Source organism: Myxocyprinus asiaticus, chromosome 21, assembly GCF_019703515.2.
Source record: "Myxocyprinus asiaticus isolate MX2 ecotype Aquarium Trade chromosome 21, UBuf_Myxa_2, whole genome shotgun sequence".
Classification (NCBI taxonomy): domain Eukaryota; kingdom Metazoa; phylum Chordata; class Actinopteri; order Cypriniformes; family Catostomidae; genus Myxocyprinus; species Myxocyprinus asiaticus.
The window spans coordinates 45013329-45031080 of record NC_059364.1 but is presented as its reverse complement, the minus strand read 5'-3'; the positions used below and the strand labels follow the sequence as shown (position 1 = coordinate 45031080).

The following is a 17752-nucleotide window of genomic DNA, read 5'->3' as shown; positions in this document are numbered from 1 at the left end:
TCTCTGTTTAATAGTCTTCTTTATCTTAAGAGGCCTTTGTATAAACATTGTTAATCCAAAGACAGACAGCACACGTACATCTCCGAGATGTCTGTTGAAGAGTGTTTCATCTGGAAAGCATCGTATTCTAATTAACATCTGCTAAACATCATAAAAAGATCAGATTTACATACTTTCTAAATCATAAACATCTCAAAGACATCTGCTGAATGTCTTGTTGACATCCAAGAGGAAATGTCAGGTGAGCAAACAACCTAAAAAATATGTCTTCTAGAAGTAAACATTAGAGATGATATGGCTGGTGGACTTCAGGGCACCCACGTTTTTGTGTGCCCCCCGGCAAGATGCTGCCACAGGTGGCTGTCCATGTCGCCCATGCCTAAATCCGCCCCTGGTCTCAGATGTCAAGACATTCAGCATATGTCTTTGAGACATTTATGATTTAGAATATTTGAAAATCTGATCTTTTTAAGATGTTTAGCTGATGTTAATTCAATTGTGATGCTTTTTAGATGAAAAGATCTAAAACAGACATCTCGGTGATGTGAGTGTGCTATCCGGGAAATAAAACATATTAATTCATGATAGAAGACACTGATAATAGAATGACTTCCTACACATTTTGAAGGACTTGTTGTACAAGTACTAAGAAAGCCTTGTCAGGATGTCACTGAAACATTGTATAGTACGTGTCACAATTACAAAATGTTCTCTTTAACAGAAAGGAGCAGATACTGTAGAATCTGTTAGAAACAGAAACTGTCACCTTTATCTGAGTGAAGTATGAACTTTCTCAAAGGATAGAGTGAGAGAGACATAGGGGAAGAGGTGTGTCCTTACGATGTCAGACAGGTTTAGTACCTGTAGCCAGTGAGACGCAGTTATTATTTGCATGTGAGAACTCAAATCTCCGCCCTCCATCAGCTTCTCAACACTTCTTGTGTTCAGAAACATTCAGGTCTGTTCAGTGAATAACAAATTCCCCTTGGCTCATGACAAACTTTAGCTGTACTTATTAAACAAGGGATAACAATGCTAAGAGACGCGACATGATGATTTCAACCTAAGTAAGTCCTGAAACTATTGACATACACAAATGGCCTATACTTTAATGTTATACTTTACATTTAAAAAGTAGTGATTTTGTTTTTGTTTTTTGTTTTTTTGAAGTAGCAAAATGATATTGTAGATTGAGACAGGTTACTTATTTTGCCATACTTCAACAGTATCTGTCTTTATTTAGTTCATATACTGAAAGGTAAGTTTCAGTATGTGCAGTGTCAGAGCTATAACACATTTTACACCTTTTCCTTCAACTATTTTAAAAGACTAAGTCTGAGAAGGTATACAATGATGTACAAGTACTTCAAGGTATACAATGAACTAACACTTAACATAAAAAAGTACTGAATTGTTTGGACATAGTCAAAGGAAATGGTACAAATAGTTCAATAAAGATGTGTTATTTGCCATATGCTTACTTGTCTGCATTGTTTTGTATACTGAAAGACAAGTTTCAGTTCTTAAGCTCCATGTCAGAATGTATGGCACTACATCGCATGTACAGACACATTCTTAGAAGGGATACATTGATCTCGCAGTCTCTTTATCTTGTTCTACACATGGATTTTAGTTGTAGTTTTATCTTTGGAATGTGCTGATGTTGTATGGTGTCTTAGAAAAGTTAAGCTTACAGACGAAACAAGCCTTATGTTTATGTACACCTGACTGACTATAAACAGAAAAAAGGTTTGTGTTTTCTGCTAAACACATTGAAATAATCATTACAGAATGGGTGTAAATATTATTATTTTTATCTCACTCTTTCTGAATGAAGTGTCTTTTGAAAAATGTAAATCAGAATTGCTGATGTAAATTCACAAACTATTCCAAAATGGATATTTCAAATACATCTTTACAAAACCTAAACAAACTAAAAGGTGTAAGGTGGGCTATTGAAAATAATGTCAAGGTACATTGTAAGAAATATTAGTAATTTAAAAAGTAATGTAAAACTTTGTATGTTAGTAATGTAATGTTAATGGATAAAAAATGATGTTATTTAAAAATAATATATTTAAAAAGACAATGTGAGTTAAGTTTTAAATAAGTAAAATTTATTACAAATATAAAATCACCAAAGTGCCATCACAAATTGACTGAAGCATTGTTAATATTTTTACCGACGCTGCTTCTTCTTCTTCTTCTTCTTCTTCTTCTTCTTCTTATTATTATTATTATTATTATTTACAGGATAGTAACACCTCAAATTATACTTATTTTTTCTGTAGTTCACAATTTTTTAATGATGGAAACATTGCTAATTTAATATATTTACTGTAGCTGCTGTTTGTTTTTTTTACAGCCTAGTGGTAGCACCTCAAATTATACTTCCTTATATTTCTGTAGTTGTCAATTGCTCACACAAAGCCACAAAACTAGCTTTTTAAAACTCTTGTTAAGTTTTGGATAACTGCCATTGTTTTGCAGTCACCCAGTGAGCATGTCAGAGCAGGCGGGGCTCAATGCTTTAAGCCTGTGGAGATCTCAACACCTGCTGATCAAGTCAAGTCAAGTTTAATGAATCAAGTGACGAGAATTAATTATGCCGGATGGGTTACACAGATGAATTCCTGGAAATAAGCTTTTGATTGGAATTAACCATTTTAATGTCATTCATTGGGGGTTTTAGTGTATGATTCCATCTGAATGTGCATGTTGCAGATATATTTACCAATGGATATTTCAAACATAAAATATTTTTTAAAGGATATGTCATAATTTACTCACCTGGATGTCATTCCAATCCCACAGAACACAAAAGATGTTTTAATGAAGATACCCCTGCATCTTTGTAAAACAATGGAAGTGGATAGTGTCTCACTTAAAGACCTAGAAGTATTATAAAAGTAGTTTCAAGTTTTCTGAAAGCACATGAAAGGTTTGGTTAATAAACTACTCAGAATATAAGTCATTATTCAGTAAAAAATCTTGATGTCTGTTTCAAGTTTATGAGTGCTCTAAGAGAAGTTTTGTTCACAGTAGCATGTGTGTTCATGCGATAACTTGTGTTCCATGTCTGTCACTCACTCGATGTTGTGTCGATGTAGTGACACTAGGGGTTCGATCTTGAGAGCCCCAATCACCTTTGATTAAAATAGAAAAGGCCAATGAGAACTGGCGAGTGGAATTTGCATGTCACTCTCTGTCCCTTGACATACGGGTATAAAAGGAGTTGGCGTGCACCACTCATTCAGATTTTTTCTTCGGAGCCGAATGCATGCTTGTGTTCATCCTCTCACCTTTTGCTTACGCTGCTGGATTTTAATGCCGCATATCAGTGGTCACCCTTGCACAGTCGAGTGTTGTGCTTCCCCTGGGCGCTTTGGCGGCTGAGTCCGCGGGTGTTAAAAGAGTATATTCAAAAGAGTATATTTCCTACTAAAAGAGCTCGCGCAAACGCTTGGCATCTTTTTAAATATATCCTTCCGCGTTTGCGCTACTGGATGTGGCCGTATCTCTCCCCTCCAGACAGCCATGAAATCTGTCTCGAGTAATTGGGGTGCCAACACGCCGAGGCAGCTTTCGTGGAAGGGTTATGTTTTCATTGCGAGAACATGCCCATCAGAACGTTGTGGTCATGGCTCACTTCCTTCTTCATGAAGCAAGGATCCACTGCGGCTTCTCCCCAACCCGCTCCATCCTTGGCTGATGCTCAGCCGGCCAGGTCGACAAGCACCGCAGGCGATCTGGATGTGGATATGGGAGAGTTTTCGCCAGCTCAACCCCCGTGGACCTCCCATCCCCCAGCATGCTCATTCTATCCAGAAGAGCTGTCGAGCGATACAGACGGTCCACCTCAGGGCGGATTTAATGTGTCGTTTGTGGCTTGCGACGAGGATGAGCTTTTGGTAGCAACATTGGAGGGTGGGCTTCTGCTATTGAAAGCGGACGAATCTTCTGAGCTCCTGCCCACAGGCGGTAGAGCACAGGATGAGGCGGACGCTGAGATGGCAGCCGTGCTTGCCCGGGCGGCTGTGTACATCGGGCTGAAGTGGAATCCTTCACCCTGCCCTGAGCGTTCACGGCTGGATGATTGGTTTCTGGGATTGGAGCGCGACTCACGGCCGCACCCTGCCCTGGTGCCTTTCTTCCCGGAAGTGCACGAGGAGCTAAGTCGTGGAAGGCATCTTTTTCTGCCCGTACATGCTTCGCGGGCTCATCCATCCTAACTACCCTTGACGGCGGAGCGGCTAAATGATATGTCAAGCTCCCCCAGGTAGAGAGCTCCGTAGCGGTGCATTTATGCCCGCAGGGCACAGCCACCTGGTGTGACCGACCAAGGCTCCCTTCCAAGACCTGTAAGTTCTCTTCCTTATTAATGACGAAGGCTTACAAGGCTGCGGGTCAAGCCACTTCCACCCTGCACTGAAAGATCTGCACAGGGGTAGAACCGACCCAGGACTGATGCAGGAACTGCGTAATGCGACCGGCCTTGCCTTACGGGTGACAAACGTCATGGCGCGCGCCTTGGGCTGGACGATGTCCACTCTTGTGGTCCAAGAGTGGCACCTGTGGCTCAACCTTGTGGAAATGCGTGACGCCGAGAAAGTCAGTATTCTCGATGCGCCCATCTCTCAAGGGGGGCTTTTTGGTGACACCTTCGAGGATTTTGCCCATCAGTTCTTGACGGTGAGGAAGCAGACCAAGGTGATTAAGCACATCTTGCTGTGGCGCGACCTCAGGCCTCCGAAGTCCCGCACCCCGTCTGCTTCTCGCCAGAGCTGTTCCCCTGTGGTGCCAGCCCTGGCGCCCGTACCATCGGAGCCCATATGCCGCCTCAGAGATCCTCCCATGGGAATTCGGCTCCACCGCCCGTCAGCTGGCCCCCAATTACCCCGGATGGGCTTCGAGGCGGCCCTGGCATGGGCAACCCAGGGATGAGTCGACTGACTCTGACCACTCTGGCCCGGGTGAACCCCTGGACCAGCGCATGGTAAGTATCATATCGCTCGGTGCCCTCTGGGCCTCGGAGCCCACATGGTCGGTAAAACAGCAGTTTCCTCATTCCCTGGGTCAGCGCACTTGCGACGGCCAGGTGCTGGAAGTTTTCCAGTCAATCAGGCGAAAGCGAGTACCTTCCATTCCCTCGTTCTCCATCGAGATACAGCTGGCGAACAGGTAAGTGTGCTGGTCTCTGAGGTTGCTCGCCCGCCCCAGTCACCGTTCACCGTTGCAGGCTTGCGGAGCAGCACATACCCCCTGGACTGTCTTCCAGGTGGGGTGCCTGCTCTGCCTTGCTGCGAACCAATTTGCCCGGGCACGGTAAGTCCAGTCGTCCCCCAGGTGCCACTGGCACGGAGTGTGGAGGCCTGGTTTGTGCTCTCCAGCCCCTCACTGTGGCTCATCAGGACAATTCGCCTCAGCTACACGATCCAGTTTGCCAGACACCCGCCCAGGTTCAGTGGCATTCGCATTCTCAATTATCTCAATGACTGGCTAATCCTAGCTCACTCGCGAGATCTATTGTGTGTGCACAGGGACCTTGTGCTTCAGCACTTCGACCGACTCGGGCTTCAGGTCAACTGGGAGAAGAGCATGCTCTCCTCTGTGCAGAGCATCTCTTTTCTCTATATGGAGTTGGACTCGGTCACTCTCAAGGCACGTCTTATGACCGAACGTGCTCAGTTAGTGCTGACCTTCCAGAAGACCTTCAGGCAGAAGCTAGCGGTCCCAGTGAAGCAATTTTAGAGGCTCTCATGGCAGCTAACGCTCCATGGGGAGTGGGGACTCCACCCCCACATAGTCCAGCTAATTTGGGAGAGATTTGGGGAGGCACAGGTAGACCTGTTTGCCTCCCAAAAGTTCTCTCACTGCCCCCTTTGGTACTCCCTGTACGGGATGCGGAAGATCTAGCGGGTCGTCAGTGGTGGTAAGCACGATCACCTCTGTAAGGCTGCTGTATGCCTTGAAGTGGCGTCTCTTCGCGAACTGGTGTTCTTCCCATGGAGAAGACCCACAGAGATGCGCCGTCGGGTCTGTGCTGTCTGTCCTTCAGGAAGGGCTGGAGAGACGGCTGTCTCCCTCTACCCTGAAAGTGTACGTGGCTGCCATAACAGCTTACCATGACACACTGAACGGGAGGCCCTCTCGACAGCGCGACCTGATCAACAGGTTAACGGGTTCCTCAAGGGTGTGAGGAGGTTGAATCCTCCTAGACCGTGCCTGATTCCCTCTTGGGATCTCTCTGTGGTCCTACCTGCACTACAGAGAGCCCCCTTTGAGCCCCTGGAGCAGGCTGAGCTCAGCACTTTGTCTCTGAAGATGTCCCTCCTGGTGGCGCTCACTTCCATCAAGAGGGTAGGGGACCTGGAGGTGCTCTCTGTTACCAGCGAATGCCTGGAGTTTGGGCCGGTACACTCTCATGTGATTTTGAGACCCCAGCCCGGTTACGTGTCCAAAGTTCCCACCACTCTTTTTCGGGACCAGGTGGTGAACCTGCAAGCGCTCCCTTCAGAGGAGGAAGACCCGGCCTTGTTGTTGCTGTGTCCAGTTCGTGCCCTGCGCATCTATCTGGACCGCACACAGAGCTTTAGATGCTCGGAGCAGCTCTTTGTCTGTTTTGGAGGACAGCAGAAGGGGAAACCTGTCTCCAAGCAGAAGCTAGCCCATTGGATTGGATAGCCCATTTCTCTTGCATACCAATCTCAGGACTTGCCATGCCCCTTGGGAGTCCGGGCACACTCCACTAGAGGTGTTGCGTCCTCCTGGACACTGGCAAGGGGGGCCTCTCTAGCAGACATATGCAGAGCTGCGGGTTGGGCTACACCCAATACCTTTGTGAGGTTTTATAACCTATGCAGAGACCTGGTTTGGACCTGAGTGTTACACAGTAACCGGCCACTCGGTCTACCGAGTGGCCGGTTGGGTGTTCTGCTTGCATTACGCCTTTCCCCTTTTTTCAAAGGTGATAATATGTGCCTTTTTGTCCACAACAGTTCCCCGTATCCGGTGAACCCCGGACACCTCTTTAATTCTTAAGCACTGTTCTGTGATGAACTCGGCGGAGGAGTAACGACACCAGGCCCAGTACTCGTGGTATGCCCCTTTTCAGGTGAGCCCATGTGCTCAGGCTCAGTGCTCCATGCATGGTGACTCCCCCTTGGTAATCCCGTCTGATGAGTTTCCACTGTTCGGTTTCCCTTTAGGTGAACCCTGTGTTTCCCCTCGCCAGAGCTTTCTATGCCTCAGCCATTTTGGCTGTGTACCCTGTCTGTAGATAGGGTCCTCCGGTGGTATCATTCCATATGTGAACTTCCCCGTTGGTAAGTCCATGTGAGATATTCTCCACATGTTAACCTCCCTCCGGTAGGATGTGGTCTCTGTAGTGCTCTCCTTCCTGGAGAGGGAAGAGCACTTCCCAGTGCTATTCTAGATAGTGCTCAGCGGGAAATTGCTTAACAGCAAATCAGAAAAGGCACTGCCGGTAGCCTACTTGGGTAAGTGTATACCCCCCTGGGACTAGGGAGACACCTTATCTAACTCGCTGGAAGGTCACGACGTGGTTGAGCGCTCGCTGCGAGGTACACAGCAGCTTGCCCGTGTCCACTCCTCCGTACCTCGTGACACAATTCAGCACCTGCGGCATTTCCTATAGGAACCCCTAGTGTCAATACATCGACACAACTTCGAGTGAGTGACAGACAGGGAACGTCTTGGTTACTGATGTAACCTCTGTTCCCTGATGGAGGGAACGAGACGTTGTGTCCCTCCTGCCGCGGCGTTGAACCGGCTGCTGACATGGCTGAGACTCTCTATCGGCTCTTCAGCATAAATCTGAATGAGTGGTGTATGCCATCTCCTTTTATACTCGTATGTCTGGGGGGAAGAGAGTGGCATGCAAATTCCACTCACCAATTCTCAATGGCCTTTTCTATTTTAAGCAAAGGTGATTGGGACTCTCAAGATCGAACCCCTAGTGTCACTACATCGACACAACGTCTCGTTCCCTCCATCAGGGAACAGAGGTTACATCAGTAACCAAGACGTTATTTTTTTGTGTTAAGTTCTTGCATGATAATACAGTACAAAGCACTGTGAACAAGTCTCTCTCATAGTGCTTATGAATGCGCAGCGGACATCAAGATCTTAATACTAGAATAATGATGTTAAAAATGCTTTACAAAATATAAACATAAAAGTACAGCTTAAGAAAACAAGTAAAGCAAGAAATATAACAATAAACACATTATACATATTAAAGACACATAGCATCATCTGAGTTAACAGTATTTTCCAGAGATGTTGTGGTTCAGCATGTGTGCGATTTACCAGTCCAAGGAGAATGGTAAGTTAATGTAAAAAAAAATATAGCAGCAAGCCTCAATTATCAGGGTCAAAGCAATTTGGAAAAGGAAAGAAAATTACCAAGATTGCCAAATTTGAAATAACAGATCTGTCAGGAACAAAGTAACTCCATTACAAAGTACTCTAGTTACTTTGTATGTATTCTGTCCGACATTTTGACATTTCAGAAAAACAGCTTGTTTTAAACTTACGATTCACACGAAATTTAACATTTGTCATCTAGATACCCTCATGACAAAAAGCTATCAAAAGAATTTTGATGAATAAAAGTGTTTAGAAAATATTCACGTCAACTTATCTGAATCAAAATCTTATCTGAATTTGACGAATCAAAATTATTTTGATTTTATAGATGGAAATGAAATCAGAGAGATATTTTTTCTCCGCTTTACTCAATGGATCAGATGAAAAAAATATTTTCTATCCCATTCTAGCCATATACCCATATACAGTTGGGAAGATATTAGCGAAGACGTAAAAGTGCATTTAATAGCACCACCTTAAACAGCAAAAAAGAGTTGGGGGATCTGCCCATACTTGTTTATCTTATCAGAAAACACGCCAATCAGAAAATCTCTCTGTCAGTCAATCATTTCGCGTGTTTGCTGACATCAGGTTTTGTGCAGTCTTTGGAGGTCGGGGTCTTGGATAGAGGGTTGTGTGGGAGTAAAATGTTTTAAATTAGAATTTAAAAAAATGTCAAAACAAAAAGGAAAATAAAAACTGTATGCTTACAAAAGTAAAGCCTAGAAAGAATGCTACTATAAATTTACCTAGATTAAAGCAAAAAAAAAAAAAAAGCAACTCTAGGCTGTGTTAAAATTTTTATACCACAGGTCTTTAGAACCCCCTCAAAACTCCTTACACATGGTAAAATCACTCTAAAGCACAGCTTTAATTGGCTTATAGCTTTCATAAAAACGCAAAAAACGAAATATGATAAAAGATAGCAATGTTCACTAAATACTTGTCATTACTGAAAAAAATCAAGTTGTCTTAATTAAACATTACTTGAAATATCAAGTCTGGTCACACAACTCAAATATACACTCACCGACCACTTTATTAGATACACCTGTATACCTACATATTCATGCGATTATCTAATCAGCCAATTGTGTGGCAGCAGTGTAATGCATAAAATTATGCAGATATGGGTCAGGAACTTTAGTTAATGTTCACATCAACCATTAGAATGGGGAAAAGTGATTTGGACAGTGGCATGATTGATGGTGCCAGATGGGCTGGTTTGAGTATTTCTGTAACTGCTGATCTCCTGGAATTTTCACATACAACAGTCTCTAGAATTTACTCCGAATGGTGCCAAAAACAAAAAACATCCAGTGAGCGGCGGTTCTGCAGATGGAAATGCCTTGTTGATGAGATCGGTCAATGGAGAATGGTCAGACTGATTCGAGCTGACAGAAAGGCTACTCAGATAACCACTCTGTACAATTGTAGTGAGCAGAATAACATCTCAGAATGCACGTCGAACCTTGAGGCAGATGGGCTACAACAGCGGAAGACTGCATTGGGCTCCACTTTTAGCTTTTTTTGAAAGCTAAAATGTAATATTAGTTACATAACTGTCCTTGTTAAAGGAGTAGTTCACCCAAATATTACAATTCTGTCATCATTAACTCACCCTAATGTTGTTCCAAACCTTCATGTCTTTTTTACTTATACAAAACACAAAAAGATGAATTCTAATGAATAACCTTGTTGGTCTTCTCAATATAATGACAGGTGAAAGTGACATACTTTAAAGCTTACAAAGGACACAAAAGTACCATAAAAGTAGTCCATGCAGCTTGTGCGTCATATTCCAAGTCTTCTGAGGACATACGAAAGGTTTTAGCGAGAAACAACCCAGAATTTCTTAATTCCTTAAGTCTTAATTCAGTGAAAATTTGGGTTAGTTTTAGCACCTTCAAGAGACTTCGAATGTGCCACACAAGTCACACAGACTACTTTTATGATACTTGAAATTGATCAGTCACTATGAACTGCCATTGTTTTGACAAGACGGACCAGGATATTCATTAACATTTCTCCTTTTCTTTTCTGCATAAGAATAAAAGTCAAATATGTTTGGAATGAAATGAGGGTGACTAAATAATTTCAGAACTGCATAAACTACCCCTCTAAACACTGTGTGTTGTTATTTAGGTGGCTGAGGCTGTACAGTGTTTTGCTGAATAGGGATGGACATCACAATGGAATCAGACTTGTCCTTGCGATCTTCTTCCAGGGAAGAATTCAAGGTGGAGAATTATGTACAACCACATTACAAGGAGGCATATCGGTTAGCCATCGACTGTCTTGTAAGTGGGGGAGAAGATTCTTATCAGAATTTCATCAAAAAGGAGGGCATATGGGGATTCCTATCAGAGGAAGAAATCCACCACATTACAGAGAGTGCTGTACAGCCACTCACCAGCAACCACTCTGAGGAAGTGGACTGTCCTCAGGATGACACCTCCTCCACGGGTACATACTGGCCTACTAACTCTGACACAGACCCTCCAAACCTGGACTTAGGCTGGCCAGAACCCTCGCACAGCAGACTCCAGACCAGCATAGAACTGCTCTTCCATCCACCACGGCAAAATAGCCCCACCATCAAGGAAGTGATCCGGAAAAACATGCAGGATGCCAGGCAGGTAATGTTGATAAAACAGAAGGGTGAAAATAAACACCTCTTTGAAACCAGCCTTTCTGTAGATCATGTGTATGAGAGTTTAGAAACACATAGCTGCATAACTAGCAGGTGCAACCTTGTCTTTAAAAGGCACATATCAACAGGCATTGTTCAAAGGAACAGTTCACCCAAATTATGCCATTATTTACTTACCTTCATGTTGAATTTTTAAACAAATGTAGCTTTTTTCCTGGTCACTATGTTGATAATCTTGTTCTCTGCCAAAAGTCTGAAAAAAGTTTTTAAAAATTAAAAAAAAAAAAAAAAAAAAAAAAATATATATATATATATATATATATATATATATACATACTGTGTATATATATATATATGTATGTATGTATATATATATATATATATATATATATATATATATATATATATATATATATATATTAATATAGTGGCTCATCAAAAAAACCACATGAATTTGCCTCAGCGATCCATGTGAATACAGTAATGTTGGGTTCGAGTCCACCTTAGTCAAGTCAAAGTAGAGTCCGAATCCAAAAGGGACCAAGCTGGACTCGAGACTGAGTCCATAACAGGCCGAGTCCGAGTCCGAATGAATCTGTTCAAGAATTTGAATTAAAATTGTAACTGTAAACTCGATATCAATATTTTAAGCTTATTTTAACCTTCACAACTAAGAAAACATAATTGTCAATATAAATGCAAAAACAAATGATGAGTATCCTGCTGAACAAATTTCAAAGTGGTTTCAGAATGAAAGCATATGCTTTAGGTGTATGAAGACAAAACTTTCCTTCAACACACTTCTTATTGCATTCTGTTGACATTTCAGTTATTTGTTGCTTTTCCCCTCCACTCAAACATACACCAAAGAAAGTGAAAAGCTGCGCTAGTCATTAAAACCAGAGTTATTATTATTTCAAAATTTGTATTTGAAATTTCTACTTCATTTTCAATTTGTCCATTCAATTTAGTTTCGTTTTTATTTAAAATTAAGGGTGAAATACATTTATTGTAATTAATTAAATACATTTAATATGTTTAATACATTTAATAAATGGTAATATTAAAACCCATAAAATACAACAACATAATATAAAAACAGAAAAGATCAGATTCCATTAAAAAATATTTATATACTACAGTTCTACACTTCACACTTTTCAGTCCTCCTGCGTTGTCCAGGTGTAGCCTAGTTCCCTAAAGTCAAGATCAAACTCACCTTGGGCTGACGTTTTGTTCTTTTCACATTAGATTTAATATGGCTAATAGGTGAATAGAGACTTCTCTCCTCACTTGTGTTCTTCATTGTATTTTCTGACTTTTTTTGCCATTGAAACGCAAGTGCCATCTTAACAGCTAACACATAGATGTTGCGCTACAAATATGTGATGGACTGAGTTGTACAATTTCCATCATGGTCTTTTTCATCCGTCATATTAGTTTAAATGTCCCTGATACGTAGTATATTTTATTTTGTCTCGATACGGTCAACATTTTCAGTTAGAAATTACTTTGCGTAGTAAGCGTGAGTCTGATAAAACATATGTTCTATTTAATAATTTGCAGTTTGTGTTTGGTAACGTACTTTTTAAAGTGTACTTACGTTATTGAAATTTCTATATGAGAGTGGCAGAGCATGTCTTCCGAATGGCGATCTCTTTCACGCGCAGTCCAAAAGGCTAGAGTCCGAGTCAAGTCCAAGTCCATTACAATTGGTCTCTGACTCGAGTCCGAACTCGAGTACTCCAACTATAAAATACAGGGTATCCGCGGGTCATTAAAAAATATTAACAGGTAATAAATCAATTTGGTGAAAATTAAGGCCAAAAGTATTAAAAAGTCTTAAATTACATTTCCCGAGATATTAAGTTTTTTTGTTTGAACATTTCCCTCCTTGGGTCGTAAGGTTGAATAAAAACCTTATGAATAAACACCTTCCACGCCTCGCAGATATCAGAGAATAGAGTTGGCGTGCCGTTTTCACTTGGTGTTTGTTTATGCGTTCAGTGTACATAGAAACCTGGGCTCAAGATTTTCCACATTCATTTTCTCCATTGACATTTCAACATTAACAGACTGGGCGATTTCATGAGAGAAGACACATTTCAGTAAGTTGTAGCGTATCATTCAACATATCCTTATAGATGTCCATTCATGTTTATTTTGTGCTATAAGTTGGAGAGCGAGAGTGTAGTGCCCTGCTCTGCTTGAATGGCCAGCTACCGTAGTCTGTCATACGCACCATTAAAGAGTATAAATACAACATTTACTGTTTGAATTTCAAGATAAAGTGATATCATTTGAAAGCTTAAATTAAAATTGTGTTTCTCCAAAAAACTACATCTGACTCAAATGATGGTGCATATCACAATTTGTGCATATGTAGCTGTAACTGTTGCTGACCTGTGCTTTCACTCTGCATTGTGTAGATTAGGGATGGGCGGATTGATACTAAAGTATCCATACTTCCGATACTTCTGATACTATTTTTTCTTCTGCTCATCTTGACACTCCAGAAATGCTAAAATACACTAGCAGTCACAGACAGTGTTCACCCTTTCAGTCACAGCGCTCGTTCAAATAGGGAGCAGTGCTTTCCTGAGGTAATGACATAAAAACAGCATCTGGAGTTATTCACACTAAGTAATGACAAACCTAGACGTGACGTATTATAATGGGCTTGTTTGACCATTTTTACAGGTTTATTTAAAATCAGAGTTGTTAAAACATTGATAATGATCTTTAATCCTCGTTAATAAATGATACCCTTATGAAAACTTACCATGGATTTACTGTAGTAATATTGTACTAACCATGACTGTAGTAACCATGTTTTTTTTCTCTCTCTCTCTTTTTGGCAGAAAGCAAGGTTTTGATACAATTGACCATGGTTTTACTACATCATTACTGTAGTATCCATATGGTAACTTGGTTTTAGTAATAGTAAAAATATAATAATATCTATGGTTAATTTTGAGGTTTTATATGTGGCTTATACTTACTAATTTTTAAAGGGTAAACAAAGCAGCCTAATAATTTTCTGTTTAGGCTTATAAATATATTTTAAAAAACAATTCAGTAATAATTTAAGTTATTAATTTTATCTAAAGAATTAGTAAAAATTCAGTTTAATAGAGATATTGGTATTGGTATCAATATCGGCGATATTGGCCTAAAAGTACATGGTGTCGGATCAAAAAGAAAATAAGTGGTATCACCCATCCCTAGTGTAGATAATGAGATGAGATACCTGTGACAATTTTTCAAAATAAAAGTCCCACTTTGAATTAAATAATTTTGAATTGAATACAAACATTAATTACAGTGTAAAAATAAAATATTTTACAACACAGATTGTTATAGAATATCCCACAATATGGTTCAATTAACCATAAGTTTTTTTTTTTTTTTTATGTTTTTTTTAAATTTTTTTTTTTACCAAAAAATTATTTTAAAATCTGCTATTTTTTTAATGGTAAAACTATACATATTAAACACAGTATATATGCAATTTAGAACAAAAGGCAACTATATTTGTGATATCTGGAGAATATACGGTATATCTGATATCTGTTGGATATTCCACCACTAAGGAACAGAGAATATGAATGATCTGGAGTGCGACTTTGTGCCTTATTGCAATGGAAACACCAGGCATTGTTCATTCTTAGATCACAGGGGGCGAGAGTGGACATGGACCTGGAGGAGTGAGTTGAAGTAAGAGGGTGCTGTTCCATCAGCTGTCTTGAAGGCCAGAGTCAAAGCCAAGTTATTATACAAATCTAAAAATGAGACACAGTATAACAGAAAAGGAGATGACAGTGTTTAACCAGATTTAAAATGAGGAACAATGTAAACAATTAAATAAACACTACATTTTCCACCAAAATAATGGCTCCAGGTCTGCCAAAATAAAAGCTCCAAGTGAAGGTGAAGTAAATACTACTACAGACATATATTACTTTTATTTAAACCAAATCTTATCCTCAAAATTATAATAATTCAATTTTATATTATAATTATAAACTCAACTGGGACCCACAATGATAATATTATTAATAGGTTTAAAAAAAAAAAAAAAAATTTCGAGGTACCTTGGGCATAGTATGAATATAAGAATAAATAATGAACTAATGAACTTCTTTAGATGTCAGCATAAAAATACACACAGTAGGCATACAGCACCAAACCAGCCCTTTACTCTCTAGTTATGTGTCATTTTAATATGTGACCATGTTTCATCTAGTGGTGGGTAAGTATATGCATTAAACTCGATAGTGATTGAAGTGACGTGCAGGTCTGAAATATGATAAATATTGAAAAGGTCTTGAAAATGGTTTTAAAAAGTATTAAATTGGATGTGCTGATACCTGCAGATACCCTGGAATACACAATTTGCTCACATCGCTTACATAATTATTGTGAGTCCCACAGACACCCTAAACCTAACTCTAACCTTCCCTTTCAAAAATTACCCATGGTTTTACTAGCCTAGCTTAACCATAGTATCACAATGGTATTTTGTAGTAAAACCATAGTAACCACAAAATTAAACATGGTTACTATTAATACCATATTGCTGTAGAAAAAAACTATGGTTAATTTTACCCGATCAAATGTTTCTCTCAACACTCTGATCTTCACCGTGACCAAATCACTGCAAGGAAATCAACCTTTATATTCATTAGTATTTATAATTATAAGCAGTAATAAAGGAAATATTAAGAGTGGAGACAGGAAACAGGATGGGAAAAAGTGGGACGGAAAAACACATCCACTCCGTCGTTGCATCCCATGCCACTGCAGCTACATTAGTGGCAAAGTTTGTCTTCAATTTCTCTGTTTCCACCAGACTGTTGGGCCCCGATTTACTAAGATCTCAAATAACTGGTGCTAATTTGCTAGTGCAATCTTTGAAATTGCATGTGCATGTCATTGGTGTTTTGCGGGTGATTTACTAAGAAAAATTGTGCAAATAACTACATGTGAAAATTTGTTTCACACACCCTCCAAAAGCAGGCTTTTGCATGTGATACTTGCACCAAATGCCATTACTGTACAGCTCTCGCTAAATACCATTTTATTTTTATTCGATATGGCATTTATATGTTTATTATCATAAAATCATCATAAAATCCCTGCTATTTAACAAGTGAAAGAGTAGTTGATGAGAATGCACATGACACTCTTCACTTGAAATGTTCATAATTCACAAAGAAAGTACAATATTATGGACATGTTAAGCCATCGCACCACTGATGTATACTTAAATGAAATCTGAATTTCAAACCACTATTATCTTTACCATGGCAAAGTTAGCCTCACACGAGAGAGACACGGGAAGCTGCATGGTACAGAACTTGCGCTCCCTGTTCATTTCACGGAATCAAGATGAAACCTGTTCGGCATACAGGTGCATATCGGCCTGCCAGCATGAAAGAACCGCTACTTAAAATATTTAGCAATATTTCGGCAGTTAAAAACAATGTTTAAAACATTAAATTACTACATAATTTGGGCTTAAATTGTTAGTAGGTTTATAATGTTATCTGTTATGATATCACATTTGAAAATAATAGAATAAAACAGTTTTTTCATCAGAATCAGAATGAGCTTTATTGCCAAGTATGCTTACTCATACAAGAAATTTGTCTTGGTGACAGAAGCTTCCAGGGCACAAACAATACAACAAAACAACTACAAGACAGAGATAATAAAAAATAAATAAAAAGTGAATAGAAAATATAAGTATATATTGAAATACACAATAAGACAAAATAATATATATATATATATATATATATATATATATATATATATATATGTACAAATACAAATCTGTTATATACAGATATAATTATTATATATTATTATGCATATAATTATTGCTCAATTGGGCAGTTTTAACTGTTCATGAGATAGATAGCCTGAAGAAAAAAACTGTTCTTCTGCTTGACGGTTCTGGTGCTCAGTGCTCTGTAGCACCGGCCAGAAGGCAAGTGGAAGTGTACAGTTCTTGAAGGGAGGGCAGGAGGCAACAATAAACTGCTCAGCAGTCCGAACTGTCCTTTGTAGTCTTCTGATATTCATAGCTGAATCAAACCAGACAGTTACTGAAGTGCAGAGGACAGACTCAATGACTGCTGAGTAGAACTGTATCAGCAGTGCCTGTGGCAGGTTGAACTTCCTCAGCTGGCGAAGGAAGTACAACCTCTGCTGGGCCTTTTTCACAATGGAGTCAATGTGGGTCTCCCACTTCAGGTCCTGTGAGATTGTAGAGCCCAGGAATCTGATTGACTCCACTGCTGCCACAGTGCTGTTCAGAATGGTGAGGGGGGTCAATGTTGGGGTGTTCCTCCGAAAGTTCACTATCATCTCCACTGTTTTGAGCATGTTCAGCTCCAGGTTGTTTTTACTGCACCAGACAGCCAGCTGTTCAACCTCTCTTCTGTATGCAGACTCATCCTGGATGACGATGACAATAGTGTTGTCTGCAAACTTCAGGAGCTTGACAGTGGGGTGCTTCGCAGTGCAGTTGTTGGTATACAGGGAGAAGAGTAGTGGGGAGAGCACACATCCCTTTGGGGAACCAGTGCTGATTGTACAGGTGCTGGAAGTGAATTTCCCCAGTCTCACTAATTGCTACCTATCTGTCAGAAAGCTAGTGATCCACTGACAGATTGAGGTGGGAAAAGAGTGTTGGTTTAA

General features: G+C 40.2%; 1 protein-coding gene across 1 annotated transcript in view; it reads left to right on the top strand.

The window, feature by feature from the left end:
- The first annotated feature begins 947 nt into the window (after positions 1-947).
- Positions 948-17752, top strand: part of LOC127411726 (protein FAM83B-like) — a 50716-nt gene continuing 33911 nt past the window's right edge. The window contains exons 1-2 of the mRNA XM_051647436.1: positions 948-1067; positions 10537-11030. Coding sequence (XP_051503396.1) covers positions 10572-11030 — 459 coding nt within the window. The 5' untranslated portion in view covers positions 948-1067; positions 10537-10571. The remainder of the gene's footprint in view (positions 1068-10536; positions 11031-17752) is intronic.